This window comes from Ailuropoda melanoleuca, unplaced genomic scaffold (assembly GCF_002007445.2).
Source record: "Ailuropoda melanoleuca isolate Jingjing unplaced genomic scaffold, ASM200744v2 unplaced-scaffold9607, whole genome shotgun sequence".
Lineage (NCBI taxonomy): Eukaryota > Metazoa > Chordata > Mammalia > Carnivora > Ursidae > Ailuropoda > Ailuropoda melanoleuca.
Genome location: NW_023255111.1, coordinates 415,687 through 439,461, shown reverse-complemented (window position 1 = coordinate 439,461; position 23,775 = coordinate 415,687). Strand labels below are relative to the sequence as shown.

Here is a 23,775-nt window from a genome sequence, read left to right as displayed (position 1 = left end):
AGGCATTGGCTTTTCCCTGAGAGAAGGCAAAGATTTAAGACTTAAACATCTTGCACCTGGGAAGTAGGCCACTGGGATTCAGATCAGAACATTGAACACTGAAATGGTTTATTCCTGTGACCCAAGAGACATCTTGTCAGATGCTATTGGAGGATAAGACATGTGTTATTTAGTGGCATTTATATAGCACAGTGTCTAAGAGTATAGGCCCTAGAGTCAGACTGTTTGGATTTTCATCTGGGCTCTACCACTGACTAGCCATGTGACTTTGGGCAAGTTATTTAACCACTGTGCCTCAGTTCCCTCATCTGTAAAATAAGGACAATAATAGTATCTACCTCATAGGGTGGTTGTGAGGATTAAGAGTTAATATATGTAAAAGGTTTAGAACAGTCCCTGGCATAGAGTAAACACTTTATAAGTGTTTATTATTATCTAATTATTGGTCTTTAGATCCTGAGAAATATACTGGGTGCTTATAGTAATTACGGTGTGAGTTTGGGAGCATTTATATTCCAGACCATCTCATGGAGTGATTAACTCCTCTGCAGTGGCTGTGGTAGAAATGGTGATAACATCTAGCTCAAAGGTGGAAGAACTTTCTTGCAACTGCGATTGTCCCAGAGATGAATGGACTGTCTTAAGAGAGAAGAACCTCTTCATTGTTGTGGGTGTTAGAGTTGAGACTAGGTAACTATTTAGTGGGGATGTTGCAGGAGGAATTGAAGGATGGAAGTGGGGTTTTCCTATAACCTAAATTCTCTGATTTCTTGATACTTGTCAGCAGAAATGTTGGCTGTGGGGTGGGGATGGTGCTGCTTGAAATATGGGGGACTTGTCTAATTTTTTTATATGTATTGTAAACAGAGTTGGGTGGTCACTTCACTCAGAATGCTAAATGCACATGGATGGAGCTGGGATTAAATGTCATGTTCCAGGATCTAAAATCTCTCAAAAGCACTTTTGAAGCTCAAGAGAGAAAGGTTTTGATTTCTGCTTTGCCAGCAATTAGCTGTGTAACCTTGGGCATGTTGCTTCCATTCTCTGAGCCTCAGTTTTCTAACCTAGAGCATAAGTGTTTAGACTAGATTTTTTCTGTGGTCTCATGATGTCTTACCTTCTATGTTGGAAGATATAACTCTCTGAGTGGAAACAAGTGGATGAAGAAGACATTCATGCATTCAGCAAATGCTAAGTATCTGCTAAGTGTTAGGCACCATGCTGGGCTTGGGGGAGAAAACAGTGAATAAGACAGGCCTGGTCTCCGCCCTTTTAGCTCCACATTCCAGTGCAGGATACAAACAAGAAAAAGAATTATAATACAGTTTAATAAGCATTCTAAGAGGGGCAAACACAGGGTCCTGTGGGACAAGAATATTATCCAGAATAATTTTGAAGTGAGAACATCAGAGAAAGCCTTCTGGAAGAGGTGGCACTTGAGTTGAGCTTTGAGATGGGGGCTGGGGAAGGATAGCAGCAGTTGCATAGTTCTTGAGGCAAGAGAACCTGGTGGTTATGAGAACTATGGTAGGCTCTGTTTAGCTGAAGAGTGGAGAATGAGAGGGCACTGGTGAAAGCTGAGGTTAGAAAGACCAAAGGATACCAGATTGGGAAGACATTACATGGCATGTTGCGAAATTTGCCGTTAAGGCAGTGGGGAGCTATGGAAGGCCTTTAAACAGAGGGGTTATATAAGTCAGGCTTCAGCTGCAGAAATTAAATCATTCTAGTTATTTTCAGTAGAAAGAGTCCTAATGCAGAAAATCAGGTGCTTCAAAAATTGGGGGAAGGGCTGGAGGGGCCCCCTTTAGGCTGGGCTTCTAGGAATAACTCCCAGAATACCAGGGGAGCTGTTTTCCATGCCACAAGCAGGAAGGTGAGGCATCAAGGGCTTTGGAAACACACCACCTTATCTGAAGTCTAGGAATCAAGAATCTGCCACTGCCTTAACTATTGACTAGAGTATCATCATACCTTCCAGATCTTCACTGACAAAAAAAATTAAAAATAAATAAAAATAAAATAATAATAATAATAAATAAAATAAAATAAAATCATCCCATTCTCTGGTTCCTCAAATACACAAAGCCAGTGAGCAGACACTGGGGCCTATGGAAAAGTAGCATGGCTGCAGAGAACCCTAACATCTCCATCACTATGCTTGCCAACAGAAGCAGCAGAAATATGGCTTCTGCGTCACTACCTCCTTCCAAATATTGTGCATATGCATATGATTACCAGAAATAAATCACGTCCAGAACACTGGATGCAAAGGAGCCTGAGAAAGGACAGACTGTTGTAGGTTTTTGGTTTTGAGCTTTTCAGCAATATAGGAGGGCAGACTAGATGGAGGGTGGCTTGGATCCTGAGCAGCCAATCTATAGTATCTACCATGGGGTTGATAGGAACAGAAATGTTTTTGAGACCAATAATTTGGGCAGGAGAATAGAGGCTGAACTGGGGAGAGAGAGCAGCACTAGAGACCAAGTAATGGATGGTAATGAAATCAAAGATGATGAGGAACTGATTAAAAATACCAGTAACAGGGAGACAGAAGAAGGACACATGAGAGAGAGATTAAAGAGGAAGAGAATTACCAGGAGTTAGAGGACTGGTTGGCTGGAAGCAAGATAAACAAGAAGCAAGACTTACGGATATCTCCTAGGGTTTTTTGCAAGGAGACACTCTTACAAGACAGGGAACTCAGGAGAAAGAGGAAGCTGGCAGGGATGGGAGAAGATGATTTCAATTTTGGACTTATTAAGTTTGAGGTTCTTATGACATGTTCAGGAGGAAATATCCAGAAATCAGTTGGAGATTCATCTCTGGAATTCAAGAGAACTACCTGGGACTCATCAGCAGAGAACTGTAAGCTGTACGCAGGCAAGGACTTTGTTCCCCTTGGTGTTCAGTAACTTGTTGAAAGGAGGTGCATCAGTGTGTAGTGTAGGTGGTAGTTTAAGCTTTAGGAATGGATGGGTGCACTATTCTGTGCAAGTGTGGAATGAAGATAAGGGGACTGAGATTAGAAGAACCCTGAGAAATCATGGCCTTTAATGACTGAATGAAGAAGAATCCAGACAGGAAGTAAAGACTGTACAACCAGACAGGTCATGTGGATGATGTCGCCAAGGCAAAGGGAGCATTTCAGGAAGGAGAAGGGCATCAATGGAATCAAGAGCGAGAGAAGTCAGGGAAAATAAAGATGGAAAATTGGGCATGCCATTTAGTAACAAGTTGGTCATTTGTTTATATTCACGACAGGTTCTAGTTTCCTATGAAATGATGGGAGTGAAAGCCAGGCTGCAGTGGATTGAAGGGTCACTAGACAATGAAGTGGAGGTAGGATATAATTGCACTTTCAAAGGCAAGGAGAACAAGAAACAATAGGTGTTGGCAAGGATGTGGAGAAAGAGGAACTCTCTTGTACTGTTGGTAGAAATGCAGACTGGTGCAGCCACTATAGAAAACAGTATGGAGATTCCTCAAAAAGTTAAAAATAGAACTACCCTATGATCCAGCAATTGCGCTGCTAGGCAATTACCCAAAGAATACAAAAATACTAATTTAAAGGGATACATGCACCCCAATGTTTATAGCAGTGTTATCTACAATAGCCAAATTATGGAAATAACCCAAGTGGCCATTGACTGATGAATGGATAAAGAAGTTGTGGTATATATACACAATGGGATATTACTCAGCCATAATGAAGAAGGAAATCTTGCCATTTGCAATGACATGGATGAAGTTAGAGACTATTATGTTAAACAAAATGAATCAGTCAGAGAAAGACAAATACCATATAATTTCACTCATAAGTGGAATTTAAGAAACAAAAGAAATGAACAAAACAAAGCAAAAGAGAGCAAACCAAAAAACATACCCTTAACTATGGAGAATAAACAGAGGGTCACCAGAGGGGAGGTGGATGGGAGGATGAGTTAAACAGGTGATGGGGATTAAGAAGTGCACTTGTGATGAGCACTGGGTGATGTATGGAAGTGTTGAGTCACTATATTGTGCACCTGAAACTAATATTACACTATATGCTAAATAACTGGAATTCAAATAAAAACTTTTTTTAAAAAAAGCAAGGAGAAAGATTCCAGTTGCTTACATTATGGTACTGTCCTGGTCACTAGTATCTGTCTCAACATAATCTAGCAGAGTGGCTTTCAAACTATTTTGGCATTACCTGCTATAAGAAATAAATTTTACAGGGTGCCTGGGTGGCTCAGTTGGTTAAGTGTCTGACCGGCTCAGGTCATGATCTCAGGGTCCTGGGACTGAGCCCCATGTCAGGCTCCATGCTCAGCGGGGAGTCTGCTTCTCCCTCTCCCTCTGACCCTCCCCCAACTTGTGCTGTCTCTCTGTCTCTCTCAAATAAGTAAAATCTTAAAAAAAGAAATAAATTTTACATCACAATCTAGCACGTTTATATTTATATATAAGTGAAACAAAAGCTTCATTAAACCACAATTATATGGACATTTCATGTAAATTGAATCATACAAAAGCCTTTTTTGTCTGGCTTTTTCACTTAGCATGATATTTTCAAAGTTCATCTATATTGTTGAAGTAATAGTACTCCATTCCTTTATATGGCTGAATAATATTCCATTGTATGGCTGCATCACATTTTGTTTATCCACTTAACAGTTGATGGACATTTGAGTTTTTTCCATCTTTTGGCTATTGTGAGTAATGCTATTATGAACGTTCATGTACAAGATTTTGTGTGGACATTTTTTTTTCATTTCTCTTAGGTATACACATAGAGGTGGAATTGTTGGGTCAAATAGTATACCTATGTTTAACTTTTTGAGGAACTACCACACTGTTTTCCAAAGTAGCTTCAACCATTTTGACCAGCAGTGCTATGAAGGTTCTGATTTTTCCACATCTAGCTTTTCTATTATAACCATTCTTGGGCTTATTACAAATAATGCTGTAATAAATACCCTGCATTTGCATTTCCTGCATTTGATTTGCATTCTCCCAATGGCTAATATGTTGGGCATCTTTCCGTATGCTTATTGACTATTTCTTGGAAAAAAATGTTATTCAGAACCTTTGCCAATTTTTGAATTGGGTTATTCTTCTTTTTATAATTGACTTTATATATTCGAGCTCTTTATATATTCGAGGTACAAGTTTCTTATCAGATATATAACTTCCAAATGTTTTCTTCCATTCTGTGTGTTGTCTTTTCATACTCTTGATAATATCCTTTGAAGCACAAAAGTTTTTAATCTTGATGAAGTCCAATTTATCTATTTTGTTGTTGTTGCTTGTGTTTTTCATGTCATATCTAAGAAATCATTGCCAAATTAAAGGTCAAAAAATTACCCCTCTTGCCCTCATTTTGTTAAACTTTGGCACAATATCATTATAACATCTAAGCAAATAATAGTGATTCCTATTATCACCAAGTGTCCAGCCTGTTCAAATTTCCAGTTGTTTCTTAAATATCACACGTGTGTGTGTGCATGCACGCTTCTGCACAAGTTCCACCTAAGTCAAACTTTTTCCTATTTATTTATTAAAAATCCAGGTTGTTCGTCCTGTAGTTGTTTTGTTTTTATTTTTATTTTTTAGTCTTTAGCTCCATATTGCAGTTTAATATGTTTTTCTGTTCTCTGTGTGTTCTATAAATTGATAATCTAGAATCTTGATCTGATTCAGGGTTTTATGTTGTTTGTTTTGGCATGAGTCATTCGTAGGTGGTGTTATAAGCCCAAACCTTTGAAATGGGGACTTCTTTGGGTTTCATTCTATCCTGTAGGGCTAGGGGCCATTTTGTTTATGACCTGCATTCATTCAGAATTTCCAGTCATTTAGTTAAGATGAGTGACTGTTCTAGCCTCAACGATTTCTAGAGAATAAATAGCAATTCTCATTCCTCTTAAATTCTATAATATTCCAGGAGTTTCAGAACTTAATTTGTTCTACTAGTGGCTAATCTAGTTTCTGCCCCACCCCCACCCCCCACCAATATCTATCTGTTTATTTTTACAGTCCTAGGATGTAAGAGGAAGAAGGGCCCTTAGAGATCTGTATAAGGGATTCCTGGGTTTTTGAGATCCCAGGAACCTGCTGAAATTGCATGTATTTTTTCTGAGGTGAGGGTTCAGAGCTTTCACTGAATTTTCAGGTAGTTCTAAGTCCTCATGTGACAGAAGGGAGATGGAGGCCAGGAGAGGGGAAAGGAGGTGCCCAAAAGTCATAAAGCAAGCTTAAAGTAGGGCTGGGAGTAAATCTGAAACCTTCCTGTCCGGGGCTTGTTCCCTAGTTCCAGACACAGAATCAGGAACACAGAGCAGGATAGTGATTACAAGCATATTGCAAGTTTTGTAGAGGCTTTTTCAGTTGCAAAGTTGGCTTCTCTCCATTGTACCTAGCTTGCTGTAAGAGTGCAGTCATATTCTCAAGAAACCATAAACAGGAAAGGATATTCACCTGCAAGTGTAGGGGTATCAGAGAAGGCCAAATAGAATTGGATTTTGGATAATTTGTAGTGTGTCTTTGTGGTTCTGTTGACAGCACTGGTTTTTTGAATGTGTATTGCTAATTATGAGTTGCCAGTAAATACTTAGGCAGTGGCCAAAGGAACCTTTGCTTCCTCCTTGGCCTAGACTCCAAAATAAGTGGATGCCAAGGTATGCCTCCTCCCTACCTATTTATCCCTTTTTTCCCGTTCCTTTTCCCCCTTCTTCAACCATTTTCTTCCCTTATTTTCCTTCACCCTTTTTCTTAACCTTATCCCCTATCTCTTCTCCCTCCTTCCCATCTTTCCTCTCTTTCCCCTGCTTCCATTAGTCTTCCCTTTATTCCTCCTTCTCCCTCTCCCCGCCACGCCCTCTCCTTTCCTCCCACTTCTGTGTGCAACCTGACCACTTCCTCTCCCTACATCCCCCTCAACCCACCCCCAACAATTTCCCAACCCCCAACAATGTCCCCACCCCCACGCCAGAGCCGGCGGCCATTGGCTCACGCTAATGGTGGGGGGGAAGGGAAGGCTTGGGTCCTCCGATTGGTTGCCGGGGCTAGCACGCCAGCTGAAGTCCCGCCCCACCCAGCGAGTAAACGCACCGCTGCAGCATCTGCTATTGGCCGAGGGGACTGTCAGCAGCTCCGGCTGCTCCTCACGCAGGCGCCCACAGTCGCTAGGTGAATAAAAACACCGCCTACGGGCTGGGGGGGTGGGGAGAGGAGAGGGAGAGAGCCAGCAAGGCAGGTTTTAAATGAGAGGCTGGAACCCGGGAGCACCGCGGAGAGACCAAGGAAGCAGGCTAGAAAAACGAGGAAACTAGGAAAGCGAACGACCTAGAGGGAGTAGGGGAGACCGAGACTGACCTGTAGCCAGGCAGGTGGACAGACGCACGCCCGGACAGACAACCGAGCAGGCGCAGGAGAACCTCGTACTGGTTCCTCCCGCCTTTCCCTTTGAAAGCCAGGATTTTGCCTTTTGCTTGGCGCCCGAGAGAGAATGCTGGACTCTGCCGACTTCAGCGCGAGCTAAGATTTCTCAGCTAGGGAAGAAAGATCAGCTTAATCCTGAGAAGGGGGAAAGCAATCTCCCCTGTCCCCATCCCCCCCCCCCATACCAAACTCGGGCGCCAAACCCAGCCCTTCCCCAACCACCGACTTCCTCCTCTCCTTTCTAGCATGGTGGCTGTATGGACAGTCTGACAGAACAGAGACTGACATCTCCCAATCTGCCGGCCCCCCACTTGGAACACTACAGTGTTCTGCATTGCACCATGACCCTGGATGTGCAAACTGTAGTTGTTTTTGCCGTGATCGTAGTCCTCCTGCTTGTCAATGTCATACTCATGTTCTTCCTGGGAACGCGCTGAATGGAGTCCAGCTTCCTGAGCTGTTGCGAACTCTCGCTTTGATTTCATCCCAAGAACCACCGAGAATAAAAAAGAGTCAGACAGACAGAGACAGGGAAAGAAAGGGAGAGAAAGAGCAAGCTTTCTTACTCAGGGGGGAAAACGTTTTGAGCTTCAACATGGCCTCGCTGTGATATGTATGACGTTGGTATATTCTCTCTCCCTAAATCTTTTTGTCATGTCTTGTCTTTTAAATATGCCTGTGAATGTAGTTGCTTATTGCTTGAGTAGAATTGTTGTTAAAGAAATGCATTCTATTTAAGTGTGCATGTGTGTGTGCATTCTCCATCTATGTGACGTTCACGGAGCAAGATCTGCGTCCTTAAACAGTGGCTTTGCTGTTTGTGGTGTTTTGTCAATTCATTTTCTTGAAAACTACCTTTAAATTCTATCAGGGAATTTTAGTCAAAAATTCTCTCTTGCCATCAGGAGTGAATTTGGGTTTGTTTGTGGCCAAGGATGGTTGTGGGAACAGCGTGATGGATTTTTGACATCTTAGGAAAGACAGTCCTGCACTGGGTGTTAAGAGGGGGAAAATGATACAAGGAATGAATTTAGAGAAAATGATTCTTTAGTTTCAAATGACAAGTAAGAATTTGAGAAGTGATGTGGTCGTGTGTGTTGAGCTGGCAGTTGGTGATTTTGTCCTTTGACTCAATTTGCTGTCCAGGGTTTAGTTCATAGTTTCCAATTTGGAGAGAAGCCACCTTTAAAACATTTCTTAAAGCATTAAATGTCAGTTTCTTTGGAATTATGGACTGAGGCATAAAAACCTTCTTTGATGTTTATGAATTGGCAAGAAGAGACATTGACAAGAGCTGGTTGGGTTCCTTTTCCCAAAGAAGATTGTACCCCTGGATTTGAGTTTGTGGATTTTTTCTGTGTGTCCTCTGAAAAACAACAAAAGCCAGCTCTTTACCCACCTTGGGAATAATAGTTTTTGTATATGCCTCTTTTGGGTAATCTTATTTGCAATGATGTTCTTGAACTACATTTTTAAATAGAACTTGCTAGTGCTAATGATAAAGTGGTGGGTTTTGTTTGCTTTCTTGTTCTTTAACGATCAGAGGTCTCTAACTGAAAGATTTCCATAACAAAATGAAAGTATGTATCATGGTAAATTAAGAGTTTTGAGCACCCCCCCCCCAAAAAAAAAGTCTGGGTGGAGTGGGATGAGAGCTGGGGAAAACATGAGCTAGAAGCAACATTCAATTTCGACATATATTTGCATTTCTGTATCAGATGGTAGTGGTGGTCATTTGACGCTGTTATTATTGCTGTTATTTTTGTGTTTTTCTTTCTGCTGAGAAAGCTTTTGGAAAAGCCAGGAAAAAATGGTCTCTGATGCCAATGTGCATGATACTTATTTTCCTCCTACCTCCACCCACTGATTGGCAGGTATTTCTCATTCTGTGTTTACCTGACTTGAAATAGTGCTGTTTATGGCCCATGTAGCAATGAATCAGGGTGCATACAGTCTACACGCATGTTCCCCCTACACCCATGGGGGTGGCTGCTCACGTGTGATGTACAAATCTGCTGGCATTGTGCTGTCAAGTTCCATGTCCTATTGTTCAGTGTCTTTGGAAATGATTATGAAGGGAAAGGGGCTGTGAAGGGGGCTCTTGAAATTGTCCTGACCTCAGAGCCCAGAGAGTATTATTTAATGGCGTCAGAAGAGGTTTTGAGCCTCAGGGTGTGCTCTTGGTTCCGTGTGGGTAAAAGGCTTTTTATTATGATTATGATTCTGTTGGTTCCATGGTATAAGCATGATCTGAGAAGTCTACTTTTTCTTGGGAATCTGGGAAAATTCTTATTTACTCTTTGGTTCCTTTGTTGGGAGGGGGGCTGGATTGAACTGAACTTGTTTCTTTGCAAAGAGAATATTATGATCCCCCCACCCCACCACATACTCTTAGCTCTGGCAGTATATCTAAAGTAAGCTTATGTTTTGGCTGGGCACTTTGTTTTGAGACACGTTGGACAGGAAAATCTCTAGGCCGGGCAGCTACAGACTTGGGTTCTCTCTTTTGAGAGATTATTTGACCTTGGGCAATTTTTTTTCCTTCTTGATGTGTTTGGGGTTCCCTGTAACATTGGCATTTGGGGTTGGTTGGACTAGGTGACCTCCAAGTTATTTCATTTGGTGAGTTTGGGTGCCCATAGGCACTTGAAATCAGAGGGGGATTAACTGTAAAGACAAGTGAAAAGGAAAATGAAATATTAATCAATGGGTGATAGGGCAGGGGAGGAAAAACCTGGCTGCTGATATCTGGAGAAACTTAAGTTTTACCTAAGGGATTTTTTTTTAACCTAGATGTGTGGGAAGAAAACTGGACTACAACAATGTAATGCTTTTTCGGTTTTTTCCCTCCTTTAAGGTGAGAAGGGTTCTCTAAGGCTAGTCTTTGAGCCAGGTTTGTGGCAAAGTAGTCTCATGAAATGCCACAACCTTCACCTCTGGGTGCCTGAAGACCTTTGGCAGAGAACCTTTGGGCATGTATGTGTGTAGGGTGTGTGGCAGTGTCTGTGGGTGTGTATGCACACCCTTCTGTGTGTGTGGAGGGGAGAGGGTGCACACTCTTGAATGTGGGTGGGGGTTGGTTGTGCTAGGAATGAGGAAAAACAGCAGGGCATGCATTGAGTGTTCCATAGTTCTGAATGGCCTCCTTGTGCTAGGGCCTGTAAGGATTTGACTGGTGCCAGAATGGATGGGCATTTCCCCTACCATACCTCCGCCCCCCGCCCCAATCCCTTAGGCTAAAGGGGTTGCTTGGCTGAGTCCTTCCATCAGTAATTTAGCTGGCAAAATGGGTAAGCATTTTTCAAATTAACTTATCTCTAGGCAAATAAGGGGATGTTGCTAGCCAGATGGCAGGCCACCCAAGAGCAGCTAAAAGGGAGTTTGGGAAGTAGAGAACCAAAGTTGGCAGTATGACTTTTTACTTGTGTGAATCCTAAAGGTTTGGCATTTCTCCTTCAGACTTGTGAGGCTATGTGAAAAGAGAAGAGTGGGAGAAACAGAGGAGTGGAACCCTCTGCATTTGACTTTTTATTCTTCCCTCTCCTGCCTCTTCTCTTTATCTTCTTCCTTCTGCTTTTACTCTCCCCTCTGATACAGCCTCCTCTACCCTGCTCCCATCCCTGCTCTAAGTGGGTGGGTGGTGGGAGAAGGAGGAGTAGGAAGAGAAGAGGGCTTTTCATCTCTGATTGTCCCAACTTTTCCTAACTAAGTTTCTAGTTTCCTTTCTTCCTCTCTGACCTCTTTGGATAGAGGATAAGCTTTTGCTCTTAGAAAGGACAAAAATTCAAGCTCAGAAATTTTCCCTCCCAGCTCCCCACCAGGGGATTCAGGAGCAGCCCTTTACCAGTATCCTAGCAACCTCCTACATCACTCAGCTCCTGCTGAGCTCTGGAGCCCACCCTTTAAAGGTCCAGGCATAAAGTCCTCTAGAGAAAGGGAGCTGGAGCCCAGCAGGACTTGGAGAGATGCTTTTGGAGAAGTGGACAAAGAAAGAGCAATTGCCTGCAAATACCTAGAAAACACATCCACAGAAGGCATGTGGAACCTAGCCTCATTCCAGCCATGGGGACTGCTTATTGGAAGGCTCCTGGGTCCAAATTGCTTTCTCCTTTCTTCCAAATGCCTTCTTAAGATTAACTGAGTCATTTCACAGTCCAGCTTTAGTGCAAAGAAGTCTGTAGACCCTGAGAAATATTTTTTTCACCCTGACTTTTGGCTGAGGTAGGGAGGAGGTGAAGGGATAGTGTGGTGTGAACAAACCGAGCTGTGCTTTCCCCCCATTGAGACAGCCCCTATCTGTCAGAACCTGTAGCACTACTTGTGTAGTGTGCCCCAATTTTGTCTGTGGCTTTGGGAGCTCTGCTCAGGCTGGCTGCAGTGTGAAATTTAGGGGGTTTTATGTCATTGGTCTCTGAGTAGTTTCCAAATGGGAAGGCTGGGCAAATTAGGAAGTCCATTTTGATCGTGGGCCTGGTGAACAGGTCTTGGGCCTTGGCTGATTCTCTCATTCACTGGAGTGGGTGATTAAGTTTTTAGGGAGCTGAGAGATCCTAGTGAGCCTGTGGATAAGGTACTCTTCTGCCCTGTGGTGAGGGTCAGATTGAGAGTGCCTGGGTATGACCAGAAGGCAGTGTCACAGTTGCAGGGATGGGCCAAAACATGTCCTCCTAGCCTTTGTCTGTTACCTTGGCCTCTGCTGCATTTGGACTGTGGAGTGTTTGCTCTGGACAAGGACATAATGGGAATTGAACTTATTCTCCCAAAATAACTGCCTCCTCAGAAGATCTCACACAAAGCTTCTGGATCCAGCCCCAGTAGATTTGTCCCAAGAAGTGGGATGGAGGCAAGGAATCTTATACTTTCTGGCTCTTACTTCTAGTTCTACAACTTGTTCTAGGCCAACTGAGGCTCTGGCTTTCTAAGAATCCTTGATCAAAGCTTAGCTCTTCTGATATCTGCCCAGAGTGTCTCCTGTCATTAGGTGGGTCTAGCTCTCAAGAGCATTTAGTTAAGCATGCTTCAGCCTGGTGGCACTGAAGCACAAAGTGGAAAAGTTATGAAGGGCTAAGTGCCTAAAGGATAGAGAAGACTTGGGATACAATCCAGTAATGACAGTACTAGTAATCCCTTGTTAGTGCATGGGTCTGTGGAATTTATAAAGCAATTTCATATCTTTTCTAATTTTGTGCATCACGTCAGACTTGTGAAGTGGGTAGGGATGATTATTATTCCCCGTTTTACAGATGAGGTAAGTAAAGGTCAGAGGTATTGGTGGGATGGACAAAGGTCTGCTTTTCAAATGGAGAGTGGGGAGAGTCAGAGTTGATCATTCCTAGCTAGTGTGAAGCTGAATGAAGTCAGGTGGAGAGGGAGGTGTGTGAGTCATTCCTGAAGTCATACCAGCTTCCTCAGCTTACTCACTTGCATTTTTAGTGCTTTTTCATACTTTTCATTTTTACAGAAATTTTGCACAGAATCCCTTATTGAATAAAATGCCTTTTTATCTTGAGTATACATCAAAGAGTTTCCTTTAGTCTTATGAAAACTCAATATTTGGGATCTTTTAGGAGAATGACAGTGGGAATTGACAAAGCCTCAAATACAGAATGTTTTGAAGGAACTGCAGTTTCCATACAATTGTCTTTCCTTTCGAAGTACTCTTATTTTTCTATAAAAATGTGCTGCCCAGAGCTGATTATGCTATTGCAGGTGCTACTTGATTAGGATTAAGTACAAAGGAACTTTACTCTGTCTGTGAAATATCTAATAATATTGCCTTCTACTGGTTCTCAACCCTCCCTGAATATTCAGATCAGTTGGGGAGTTTTTAAATATCCATAGCAGGTCCCCACTCTTTGAAATTCTGATTTAATTGGTGTGGGATATGTCCCTGGCAGCTTTTTCCCCCTAAATTAAAAATTTAAGGCTCCCCAAAGTAACTCAAATGTGCAGTCAGCATTAAGGACCATTGTACTGCCTTTTTGGACTGTAGGCTCAAATGCTTTGCTGTTTAGTCCAGTTTTTACTCTGTTGTGCAATTTGCTGGTTGAGGCTTTTTTGAACCAAATTCATTTTTTTTTTAGTTTTGTTTGGTTAGTCCATTCTAGCTTTTTATGGGCTTTAATTTTTTTTTCCTTATACTGTGCAACAAATTAGCAGTCCTTTCTAGCCTTGCATCAGTTAAACTTTATTTCCTTTGCTTGGTCTATTCATGCTTTGGTGGGTGTGGGGGGAGGCTAATTTCTTTTTCTTTATGCCATGAAACAGATTATCAGTTTCTTCTAGCATTGCATTATTTGGAAACAGAAAAAGTACCATCCAAATTGGTGATTCAAAGAGATGTTCAATATGATGGGGTTAATTTCACCAGAGCTCCTTCTTGGAGTTACAGTCCATTAATTTTTGTGTGTATCTGGTCAGCCAGACAGAATCCACTGGACTTTACCATCATTTATCCTACCACCATGTTAATGAGGATAATGTGTCATGATAGATTTGTTGTATGCCTTGTAGTCATCAAGAGGTATGCTAGGTTCATGGTAATCACCTACCAAGCCAGTGACCTCATCAGAAAAAGGAGTATGAATCACTTGGCATCTTAATCCTGGTAAATCCTATTGCAGGCTCCAGAGTTCTCTATTTTCTTTTAATACCCATAAACTGTATGTTTCTTTTTTTCTTTTTAACTATGTTTTTCTTAACTGGGTCCAGGATTTGCTGAGGGCCAGTGCCACAAATGTAGATTCTGTGTACCATCACTTTCTTTTCCCCCTTTTGGAAAAACAGGGCATCATAGATGTAGCTTTAAAACAGAATATATTTGGTTTTCAGAAAGTTCAGGAAAATGTGCATGTTTCATTTGGTTGGCTGAATTGTTTCTTTTTTTTTTCTTTTCTTTCTTTATATATTATATATTATTTATATATTTATATATTATATTAACATTTTATTTTATCTAAATTCTATTAGCCAAATATAGTACATCATTAGTTTCAGATGTAGAGTTCAATAATTCATCAGTTGTATATAACACCCAGTGCTCAACCCTCATGTGCCCTCCTTAATGCCCATCACCCAATTACCCCATCCTCCCACCAACCTCCCCTCAAGCAAACCTCAGTTTTTTTCCCTATAGTTAAGAGTCTCTCACGGTTTGTCTCCCTCTCTGATGACTTCCCAGGTTGAATTGTTTCTATTAACCTGTGGTTCTCAGCCCTGGCTGCACATTGGAGTCACCTGAGAAGTTAACAAGACTAACAATTCCCAGAATTTCTGGGGGAGATCTGGTGAGGCCCTGGCATCAATATTTTTTAAAAGCTCCATGAGGTGACAGGAATGTTCAGTCAGGGATGAGAATGACTGCTATGTTAAAAGGAAATGTCAGATCAGCCTGAATCTAGCTTATCACACATGTGAATAGTCAGGCTTCACAGATGGTGAGATTTTATTCTAGGACTGTGGGGGCCTTGACAAATTTGAGGGGCTAGTGCCCACTCTAAAAAGGGCTCAACCCTAGATAGAGAGTGAGTAGTAGTCTGGGGACCTATTTGGATTTAAAATTATCAGCTGTGAAATGGTTTGTACCGTTCAGGAAAAAGAGTCAGTCCTTGTGTGTTAGCTCTAATAGTGGGGAAGATTCCGTTCATTTTCTGGGTGACCTTGGGTAAATTACTACCCCCCTCCTCTGAAATTCCTCATCTGCAAATAAGATTAGGAGGATTAGATAGCTTCAAAGATTTCTTCTGGCTCTAATAATGCATGCTTATTTTGTGATTAATAAAAATGATCAAAATGTTTAAGAATATTATTATTCAAAACCACCAGTAGTCCACAGATACCTTTTTAGCAAGTTTGGAATGCATAACATGATTTTGCGGGTAATAGACTTGCCTTCCTAGTTATATTTGGCTGAAGTTTCTTCTAAAACACTCAACTATAGGTTGTATTCATTGAGCACACAGTGGCTGCCAGCAGGGAAGGGAGCCCTACGGTGAGCTGAGTGGCAATGGCATGGCAGTTTGAGATTTAGCAGTCATTAAAAAAACACGTTGCATGGATAATTGAGAACTGCCTCGTATAGATAAAATACCACTCTCATAGGTCTTGGAAAGGGTAAAAGGGGCTGGCTGTTTTGGCAGCCCAGAACCCCTTCCTGTGGTGTTTTAAGTAGCCATTTATTTAGTTAATACCAATACTGTTAATAAGAATTGTAGCAAATAAAGTTCCCCAGTTATTTCATTGACTACTTCCAAAACCTGGAAGTATTTGATGAAACTGAGGCATAAAGAGATTAAGTGACTTACTCAAGGTCACACAGTTCAGGAAGTGGTAGTTCTTGACCTGGAATCCAGGCCTTTTTACACCATATCCTGCAGTTCTTCCAGTGTAGCCTACATAGTGGACCCTAGTCAGAATGTGGTCATGACTCAGAATTGAAGGGGTTCCACTAACGTAGAGCAGAACTCAGGAAGAAGCTTAGAAGAAAGGGGAAAAGGGCCAACCTGGAGGAAAAGGAAACATTAAGGGAGGGATGTGTTTTCGAGGTAAGTTCTTTCTTGCTCTTATCATTCTTCTGTGCTCATTTCCCCCTGACAAAAATTGGCCATTTGGTCTTTGAGCATCAAGGTCAAGAGTTGTTAGCAGAGGAGAGGGAAAGTTATGCATCCATAGCAGAGACACAGTGTATGGAAGGCGGACCTTCAGTAGGAAATAAAAACACTGAAAGTGGCCTTGGGGCTCCTGGAAGAAAGCCATGGCTCTGTTCCTACCTTGCTGCCAGAACTTGATCAAGGCCCTTCCCCACTAGGCCTCAGTTTCCATGTCATTAAAATGAGGAGTGGATTCAATAGAAGATCCATGTTCTCAAATGAAATTTGAGCCAGAAGCGTCTATATAGAATAGGAAAAAGCAGAGCTAGTATGGTTGAAATGGGCCTCGGACAGAGGTGGGGGACAGAGTCTAGAATTTCAGGTAATTATCTTGCCAGTGTAGACCTCAGTCATTACTGGAATTGGGATTAGGAGAGTGGGGATGGTTTTGCCCAGTGCAGGCAGACTGCTTGGAAGATAGAACAGCCTTAGGTGGGAGAAGGGGTTCAGGCAGAGATAAGAATACCTTGGAGACCTGCAACATGCCTCTCCCCTTTCTGTTTCCTATTTTACAAGTGAGACAACTAAGGGAAAAGGGACTTGTCCAAGGTTTCAGTGATGGGCCTGGGATCCTGACTCTTCAAATCAGGCCTTTATCCTCTGTAACGTGCTACCTCTGCTATAGGGTGCTGGCTCAGTGCTCCTTTGGCTGGATCAGAGACCTGAATGCACTCTCAAGTGTGGCTGGAGAAAGCAAGCTGACAGAGAAACTGGGAGAACAGTAGCATTATGTAACCTCCTGGAGGGGAGCAGGTCTGTCAGCAGCCCTTGGGGTGCCAGGCACTGAGATGAGGGATGAGGAATCCTAAAATCTGCAGACTACATTAGTTTTCCTGAGGGAGGGAGCCCTGGATGCAGCCCTGTGTTGTGCAACCGTCTACCCTCAGGGCCCAGAAGAGGCTAGCACTGCATATCCATAGCCAGCTCTGGAAATAGCTCTGGCAGCTCTGATCTCTCTGCCTGCCTGCCTTCATTAGAGGAGGGGGAGCGATGCACCTCCATGCCCAGCTGGCTGCAGGAAGGATGTGCTAAGAGCCCACCCTCCACCCCCTCAGAATGTGGTGCCTAAAGACAGCAGCTACTTTTAGCTGTACCTCCCACAGCCTCTCCTCCGCCCACTGTCTTCCTTCCTCCTCCCTCTGTGAACCCTGCTGGTTGGCAGGAGAGCTGGGCAGTAGTGGATGCTGTGGTATTGGGAAAGAGGCGGGCACCGGAGAGCCAGGCAGCCCTAGGAGAGGCTGTGGTAGACCTAGAATAGTGGGAGGGCTCAGAACAAAGGCAAAATTATGAGACTGCTTTGTGCTTAGGGCCCAAAGGGAGTGGTGGGACTTATTAATTTCTTTTGCACTTGCAACCAGTGAGGTGCTTATCTTTAAGAGTCTAGGTTGAACTACACAGGAGGGCTCAGGAAGATTTATTGGACAGAATTTATTAGACACTTTCTGTACTTGGATTTAGCGAAAGGCAACTGGGGCTAGTGATGCTAGTGATGCTCACTTGATTCTTGACTTTCCCTCTTGATCATTGTTTTACACTGCTCATTGGGTTTTACAAATTATCTCACTTGATCTTCTCGGTGGTCCTGTGCAGTAGGAAGGGCAGGATTATCATTTTACAGATGATAAAAATGAGGCTCAAAGATCTGTTGTCATATAACTGATCTGAGCTCAAGCTCTGGAAGTTATAGTGCCATTTAAAGCCATTCCAGACAGCTATATTTTCTAGAAAAGGGGTATTGCAGCGTTCTCAATCTAATTGCCTCATTGTGGAAGCTGGGAAACTAGGCCCAGAAGGAGAAAGGACTCTCCCAAGGAAACACAGTATGTTTGTAGTAGTATCAGAACTACAACATTGCCTAGCAAGGATGTGAGTTCCTGGACCCGTGAATTACAAGCTGCTCTCGCCTTTCAAGGATGGTGTGGGAAACCTGTATGGTATGATGGGAAGCAAAGGATCACTGAACTATTAATCTGTCATTTAGCTCTGTGACCTTGGGCAAAATGCTTAGCCTCTCTGAGTTAGTTTTCTTTTCTGTTAATTGGGGCTGAAAATCCCTGAGAACTCTCTGGGTCAGAAATCTCTCTGCGTGACTGCTATAATGGAGGGAACTGATACTCAGTAGCCCTTTGTAAAGGTTTTGTTAATGAAAGACATACACATGAATTAAGAGGGGCTGAAAATAAGAACTCAGTCACTGTGTGACCTTGAACAAATACCATTGTCTTTTTGCCTTATTTCTCCATCACAGCATGAAGGACTCTCTTTTACTTCCCTCCCTTAAAAATATAAAAGTCCTATGACCTGGCTCATGTCTTGGGTCCTTACTGGAAAGCTATTTTTTTTAGGAAGCTTTCTTTTATTTACCCTCAGCTCCATCTCCCCCACCAGGCCACACACATATTGCTATGAATAGCAGACGAGAGTTCTCTCTCCCTGTCTCCTGCAAAGCTAAAAGAGGAGCTTGGAAGAAAGCCAGAATTAACTGTGTTTTTATTTAGTGCCTCCTCAAGTCCATCAGGCCAGAACCATCTAGGCACTTGGCAATTAAAAATCAATTCTTGGCCCCCAGGTTCTTGGCTAGGATTTGTGATGAGCATTACTGGGTTTTCATGATATGATTAAGAGTTCTGTTAGAAATTTCAGGCTTCTGACAAATGACCTACTTAGAACAAATCAACACTCTTCACCTTTGTCTGCATCATTTTCTTTGGAAAATCCTCATTGCTCCAGGGGGCAGGGCAAGAAGATAAGTACTATGGTATGGTCCTGCCACATTGGCCTTTTCTGCACAACCCAATGAGGTGAGCAAGTCCAGGATTATTTCCCATTTTATGACTAAGGAAATTGAAACTCAGAAAATTGCTCATATTGACTCAGATCAGTGCTGCCTCTTAAAAGCAGTGGTGTGCAAGGAAGAGCTTAGCATGTAGTTAGCTGTTATCAACCCACCCATACCAAGTGGCCTTGGGCAGGGAGATTGTTCTAAAGATGCCTTCTGTACTTTGCTTCTATCTAGGTCTTGTTATAAAAGTTAGTCAGTATCAGGTAAAACCAGACAGATGCCACTAGATAATTCTGGCTAGGTTGGCATTGACCTAATTGGCAATTCAGATACATCTATTTGACCTGGTATGTCCATTCAAATATCATATCACCCAGGGATGCATGAGAGGCCTTGCCAAGTGCAGAAGGGTGACCCTAGATTCTATGACCCTTCATGTTCAGTTTGGAGGTTTTGTTTCTGTGAGGTATATTTGGGATACGCATGGGATGCACACTTGGAGTACACTTTCACATTGACATGCTTGGAGCACATGCATTCTGTTAACCATGGGGCACACTCACACTTGGGCATACTCTCTACAGGCAGGGTATACATACAAAGACACACGTGATGGATGCTTATGTAAATTTGTATGTGTGGATACACATGCATGCATATAAAGCACAACTGCACACTCAAATACACATAGGGCATACTGAGATGCACATTCAGATATGCTCCTATCCCCATGACATACACTCATATCCCTGATATACATTTTTAACGACTTACTTGGACAAACCATCCTTTCCCCTTGAGACACATTGGAACACACCTCTGGTACACACTCACATGCCCCATACATCCCTGTGGGACACACTCTGATCCAGAACATATGCTACCCCTTAGGACCAGCTTGCGGTCCCAGTTTTACAAGCGGAAACAACAGGGCACTGGCCCCATCTGGTGGGCCTTTATCAGTTTGCTCTGGCTCTCTCTTCCTTTATCCCCGAAATCAGGCTTCAGAGGGCAGTGAGCTCAGGAATAAAATGGATACTCAAGATGGCATGTGTTAGGCATGTGTTATAGTAGGATCTTCAAGGCAAACAAAATTTACAACTGAGACCTCAGATGTTGAGCTAATAAGCAGATGGAGAAGAATGGAGAAGATAAATTGACATTGCTCAATGCAGAAAGCTTGAGCCTGCTCCTCCATCCCCCAATCTACTTACAAACCACTATGGAATGATTTGATTGTGAATAATGTCCTAGAAAACCTAAAGTAACTGAATATTAAAGTTATTTTTTTTTCTTGGGAATGAAGTAACAACTTGGACCAGAGCAAGTATATCTAAGGAGTGCGTGGGAGGATGAATAAGGGGAGCACAGAGCCCCAACTTCTCCTGGGTCAAGGATGGGTAAAGAGAACTACCACATTCTTTTTTTTTAACTTTTATTTGCATTTTTTTATGCAGAACTTACTATTTACTCGCAGACCATAAGTTTTTGTCTCTTCAGTTTCTTCTGGGATATCTTTTTCTTCTGGGCACACCTGACCTACCAACCCACCACTGAAGCAATGGAATGGCACACATTGCTTCTGCAAAGTGACATCCTTCAGATACTTGGTTACTTTTCAGATACACATATCCTTGATGACCTGGGTAGTTTCACACGCGTTCTTGAAGTGAACACAAAGATTTGAACCTCTTGCTTTGTGTGATTTTTTTAGGGTTTTCTGGGTCAAATGAATAGTGGACCATTTTCGGAGATCACCTCAGGCCTCCTGAATAGCTGCATTCTTAATGACCACAGCCCTGCCCCTAGGCATAACAGCTTGAGCCATCTGGCCCCACTAATGAGGACCTGCTATTTTAAGAGTTTCTCAAGCTGGAAACCAGGTCGGGATGTCCTAGGGAGGCATTTCTGGCCTTTAGTAACCAAAGGCTGGAGCTGGAGGGAGAGAACCCTAGACTAGGTCTGGATTGAAGGGTATGAAGCAGTGAACAGGTAGCTAGAGTTTGCCAGGTTTGCCCTGGCAGACCTCAGAGCTGCAACCTCAGAGCCTGAGCAGGATACTGTTGACTGTGACAGCCTTATGCTCATTTCTCAGCTTTGGACTTGAGATCAAGAAACATGAATTTCAGTTACTATTATGCACCTTAGGGTGTGCCTCAGTCAGGTTTCCCTCCTCTGTCTGGGTCTTATTTGGTCTGTAGGCAAAATAGCCGTATGCTTGCAAGACTCAGATAGATGAAGAGCTGAGAAAATGCTTTGCAGATGTACTTATTCTTCACCCACAAAGCTGTACCCCCATCCCTAAGCTAGTCTCGCCCAGCAACAATCAGGCCTGATCCCTATCACAGTAGCCATAAAAAGAAAAGGGGGTCAAGGGAAGGAAACCTCATGGTGTCAGGTTGGGCAAAGTCATGCTGAGGTCACCCTCACCCTTACAGATGCTTTTCAATGCTAGGTCAATCCTTTCCCAGAAAACAGGTTTGCAACATTTAGGTGATCATATAGTTTTGGCTCCTTGGGAACCCTAGGCAGTGAGGAAAAGTGGAGGACATCAGGATCAAGGACTTCTTCCTAAACTAGGAAAAGCAAGGTCAGACCATCTATACCTGCCACCTGCCAGAGAAAGCAACTTGGAATGGCAGTTCTGACCCCGGGAGAGTGCCTTATTCCATTTTGTGTTCAGGGTCATTTCACCTGCTTTGTTGAAGGGGATGGGTCAGGAACTACACTATGTAGCTCAAGTTCAGATTTCTCCACACCCCATACATTGTGGGCAAAGTTCTTCTAAGCCTCAGTTTTCTGGTCTTTAAAATGGGCTTAACTGTAAATCTCAGGATTGTTGGGCGCAAGAATTCATCATGGCAAAGTATGAGAAAAGTGCCTTGTAAAATGTTGAACATGTTTTGCTGCTGTTTGGATTGTGAGGAATCCATCCAGGTCATTATTACAGGGAGTTTAGAGGTAATTCAGGAGCTTGTCTTTGCTTTATTTCTCACTCCTTTCCTCTATCCTTTTTTTTTTTTTTGATGCAATGTTCCATGATTCATTATTTGCATATAACACCCAGCGCACCATGCAATATGTGCCCTCCTTAATACCCGTCACCAGCCTATCCCAGTCCCCTACCCCCCTCCCCTCTGAAGCCCTCAGTTTGTTTCCCAGCGTCCATAGTCTGTCATGGTTCATTCCCCCTTCTGTTTACCACCCCTTCATTCTTCCCTTCCTTCTCCTACCGATCTCCCTGCTTTTAAGCCAGTATTAGCTCCATTTTAAAGATGGGGATACTGAAGCCCAGAGAAAGGAGGGGCCAGCCTGAGGATGTAGGATTAGGCAGTGGTGGATTCAGGATTAGAAACCATGCTTTCAGATCTATTTAGTTTTCTTTCTGTAGCCTCAAGCTACCAGCCAGAATTCCAGCACTAAAGGAAGCTGCCAGTGGCGGCTTAAGTTAATATATGTTAAAAACTTAGGTTTGTCTCTGATACAGAGCAAGGAAGGGGGGGTAATCTGGGGCCCAGCCTTCCCCAGCAGTACCCTGCTTGCCCAGGAGAGACACACTGACTGACCTTTCATCCCTTGTAGCAGCTCATGCCCTGCTCTTCTCCTTCGTGGTGGAAGCAGTGAAGCACTGGAGAAAATGCTAAGCTGTTGTGAGAGGGAATTGTGCTGCCCGTTTAAGCTATTTCAGAAGGGTCTCTGAAGGCACTTGATCCACCTTGGCTACCCCCACCTCCTCACAGCTTCCTGGGTACAGAAGCTTTGTGCAGCTGACCTGCATAAGGGTTTAGGTCAAAAGGTATCTGAGAAAATGTTTGAGGGTCTTGATCTGTCGAGTATTTTGCCAACTCTTGAGGGATAAGATAGTGGAAATCCAAGAACCAAAGCTGGGAAAGTTCCTTGAGACCGTCTTGGATGATTCATACCTGGCCTTGATGTGGACATTGAATCTCAGCTGGGCTGACTTTTTCTCACTTAGTGTTTTTCCTTGTACACCACAGACTCTTGAGCTGGGCCAGATTTCCTGGAACCTTTCTAGCTTGTTCATTTTTGCCTTTCTGAGCCCAGGAAAGATACATTGAGACTGGTGAGAGGAAGGAGATGGAATAATCTGTGGAGCTCATCCCTTGGGTGCTAGACATTTTCCTTTTGAGTCTTTCTTCATCTGTCCTGCTGCTAATATGTTATTTTCCTATGGCCCCCTGATTAGCTGTAGGAGCCTAATTGAAAGTGGTGTTTTTCATTTGTGCTGCTAAAACCTATAGGATAACTATGGCACTGTCCTTTCTGGGGGATTAGATAGTTTCTGAGGTGGGGAAACTAGAGGGAAAATGAGAGAGACACCTTCTGTTCTTCAAGTTTGAGAGCCCAAAGTGTGGGTAGGGAAGGGTTAGCTGCCAAAGTCCTTCCAAGAAGCAGCCGCAGAGTTTCCGCAGCTCTCTTGACCCTGGACACCTCATTTTTTCATTATTTTATTCTTGAATGGAAATACATTCACATGGTCAAAATCCAAAAGATATAAGTGGGTGCACAGTGAAAAGTATCCCTCCTGCCCCTCCCGTCCAGCCACTTGGCTGCTTCTGCAGAGGCCTCCAGTGAGTCCTTCCACAGATATGTTCTATGGATATATAAGTATATATGGATATATTAATTTTTCTCTTTTTATAGTAATATATACACTGTTCTATGCCTTGCTGTACCTTGGATGTTCTTTCACCCTGTGGGGCATGAGGATGTGCTGTGGAGAGCAGAGGTTAACGGCACTGGTTCTAGAGTAAAACTACTTGGGTTTTGGTTCTGGCTCTATGTGACCTTCAGCAATCACTTCATCTCTTCAAACCTTGGTTTCTTCATTTTTTTTATTATATTATGTTAATCACCATACAGTACATCCCCAGATTCCGATGTAAAGTTTGATGCTTT

The 23,775-nt window shown here is 42.9% G+C and overlaps 1 protein-coding gene across 7 annotated transcripts in view; it reads left to right on the top strand.

The window, feature by feature from the left end:
* The window catches only part of ARHGEF9 (Cdc42 guanine nucleotide exchange factor 9), a 228,662-nt gene that overhangs the window by 47,131 nt on the left and 157,756 nt on the right, over nucleotides 1-23,775 (top strand). For 2 of the 7 annotated variants that reach the window (XM_019792631.2, XM_011237905.3), the window contains exon 1: nucleotides 7,206-8,038. The exons of 2 other annotated variants lie outside the window; for them this stretch is intronic. Coding sequence is in view for 2 of the 5 variants with exons in the window: in XM_034653526.1 (XP_034509417.1) it covers nucleotides 8,037-8,045 (9 nt within the window). In the remaining 3 variants the exon portion in view is untranslated. Of the gene's footprint in view, nucleotides 1-7,052; nucleotides 7,174-7,205; nucleotides 8,050-23,775 lie in introns of those variants that run through there. 3 more of the 7 variants (XM_019792630.2, XM_034653526.1, XM_011237903.3) reach the window with 3 other exon arrangements.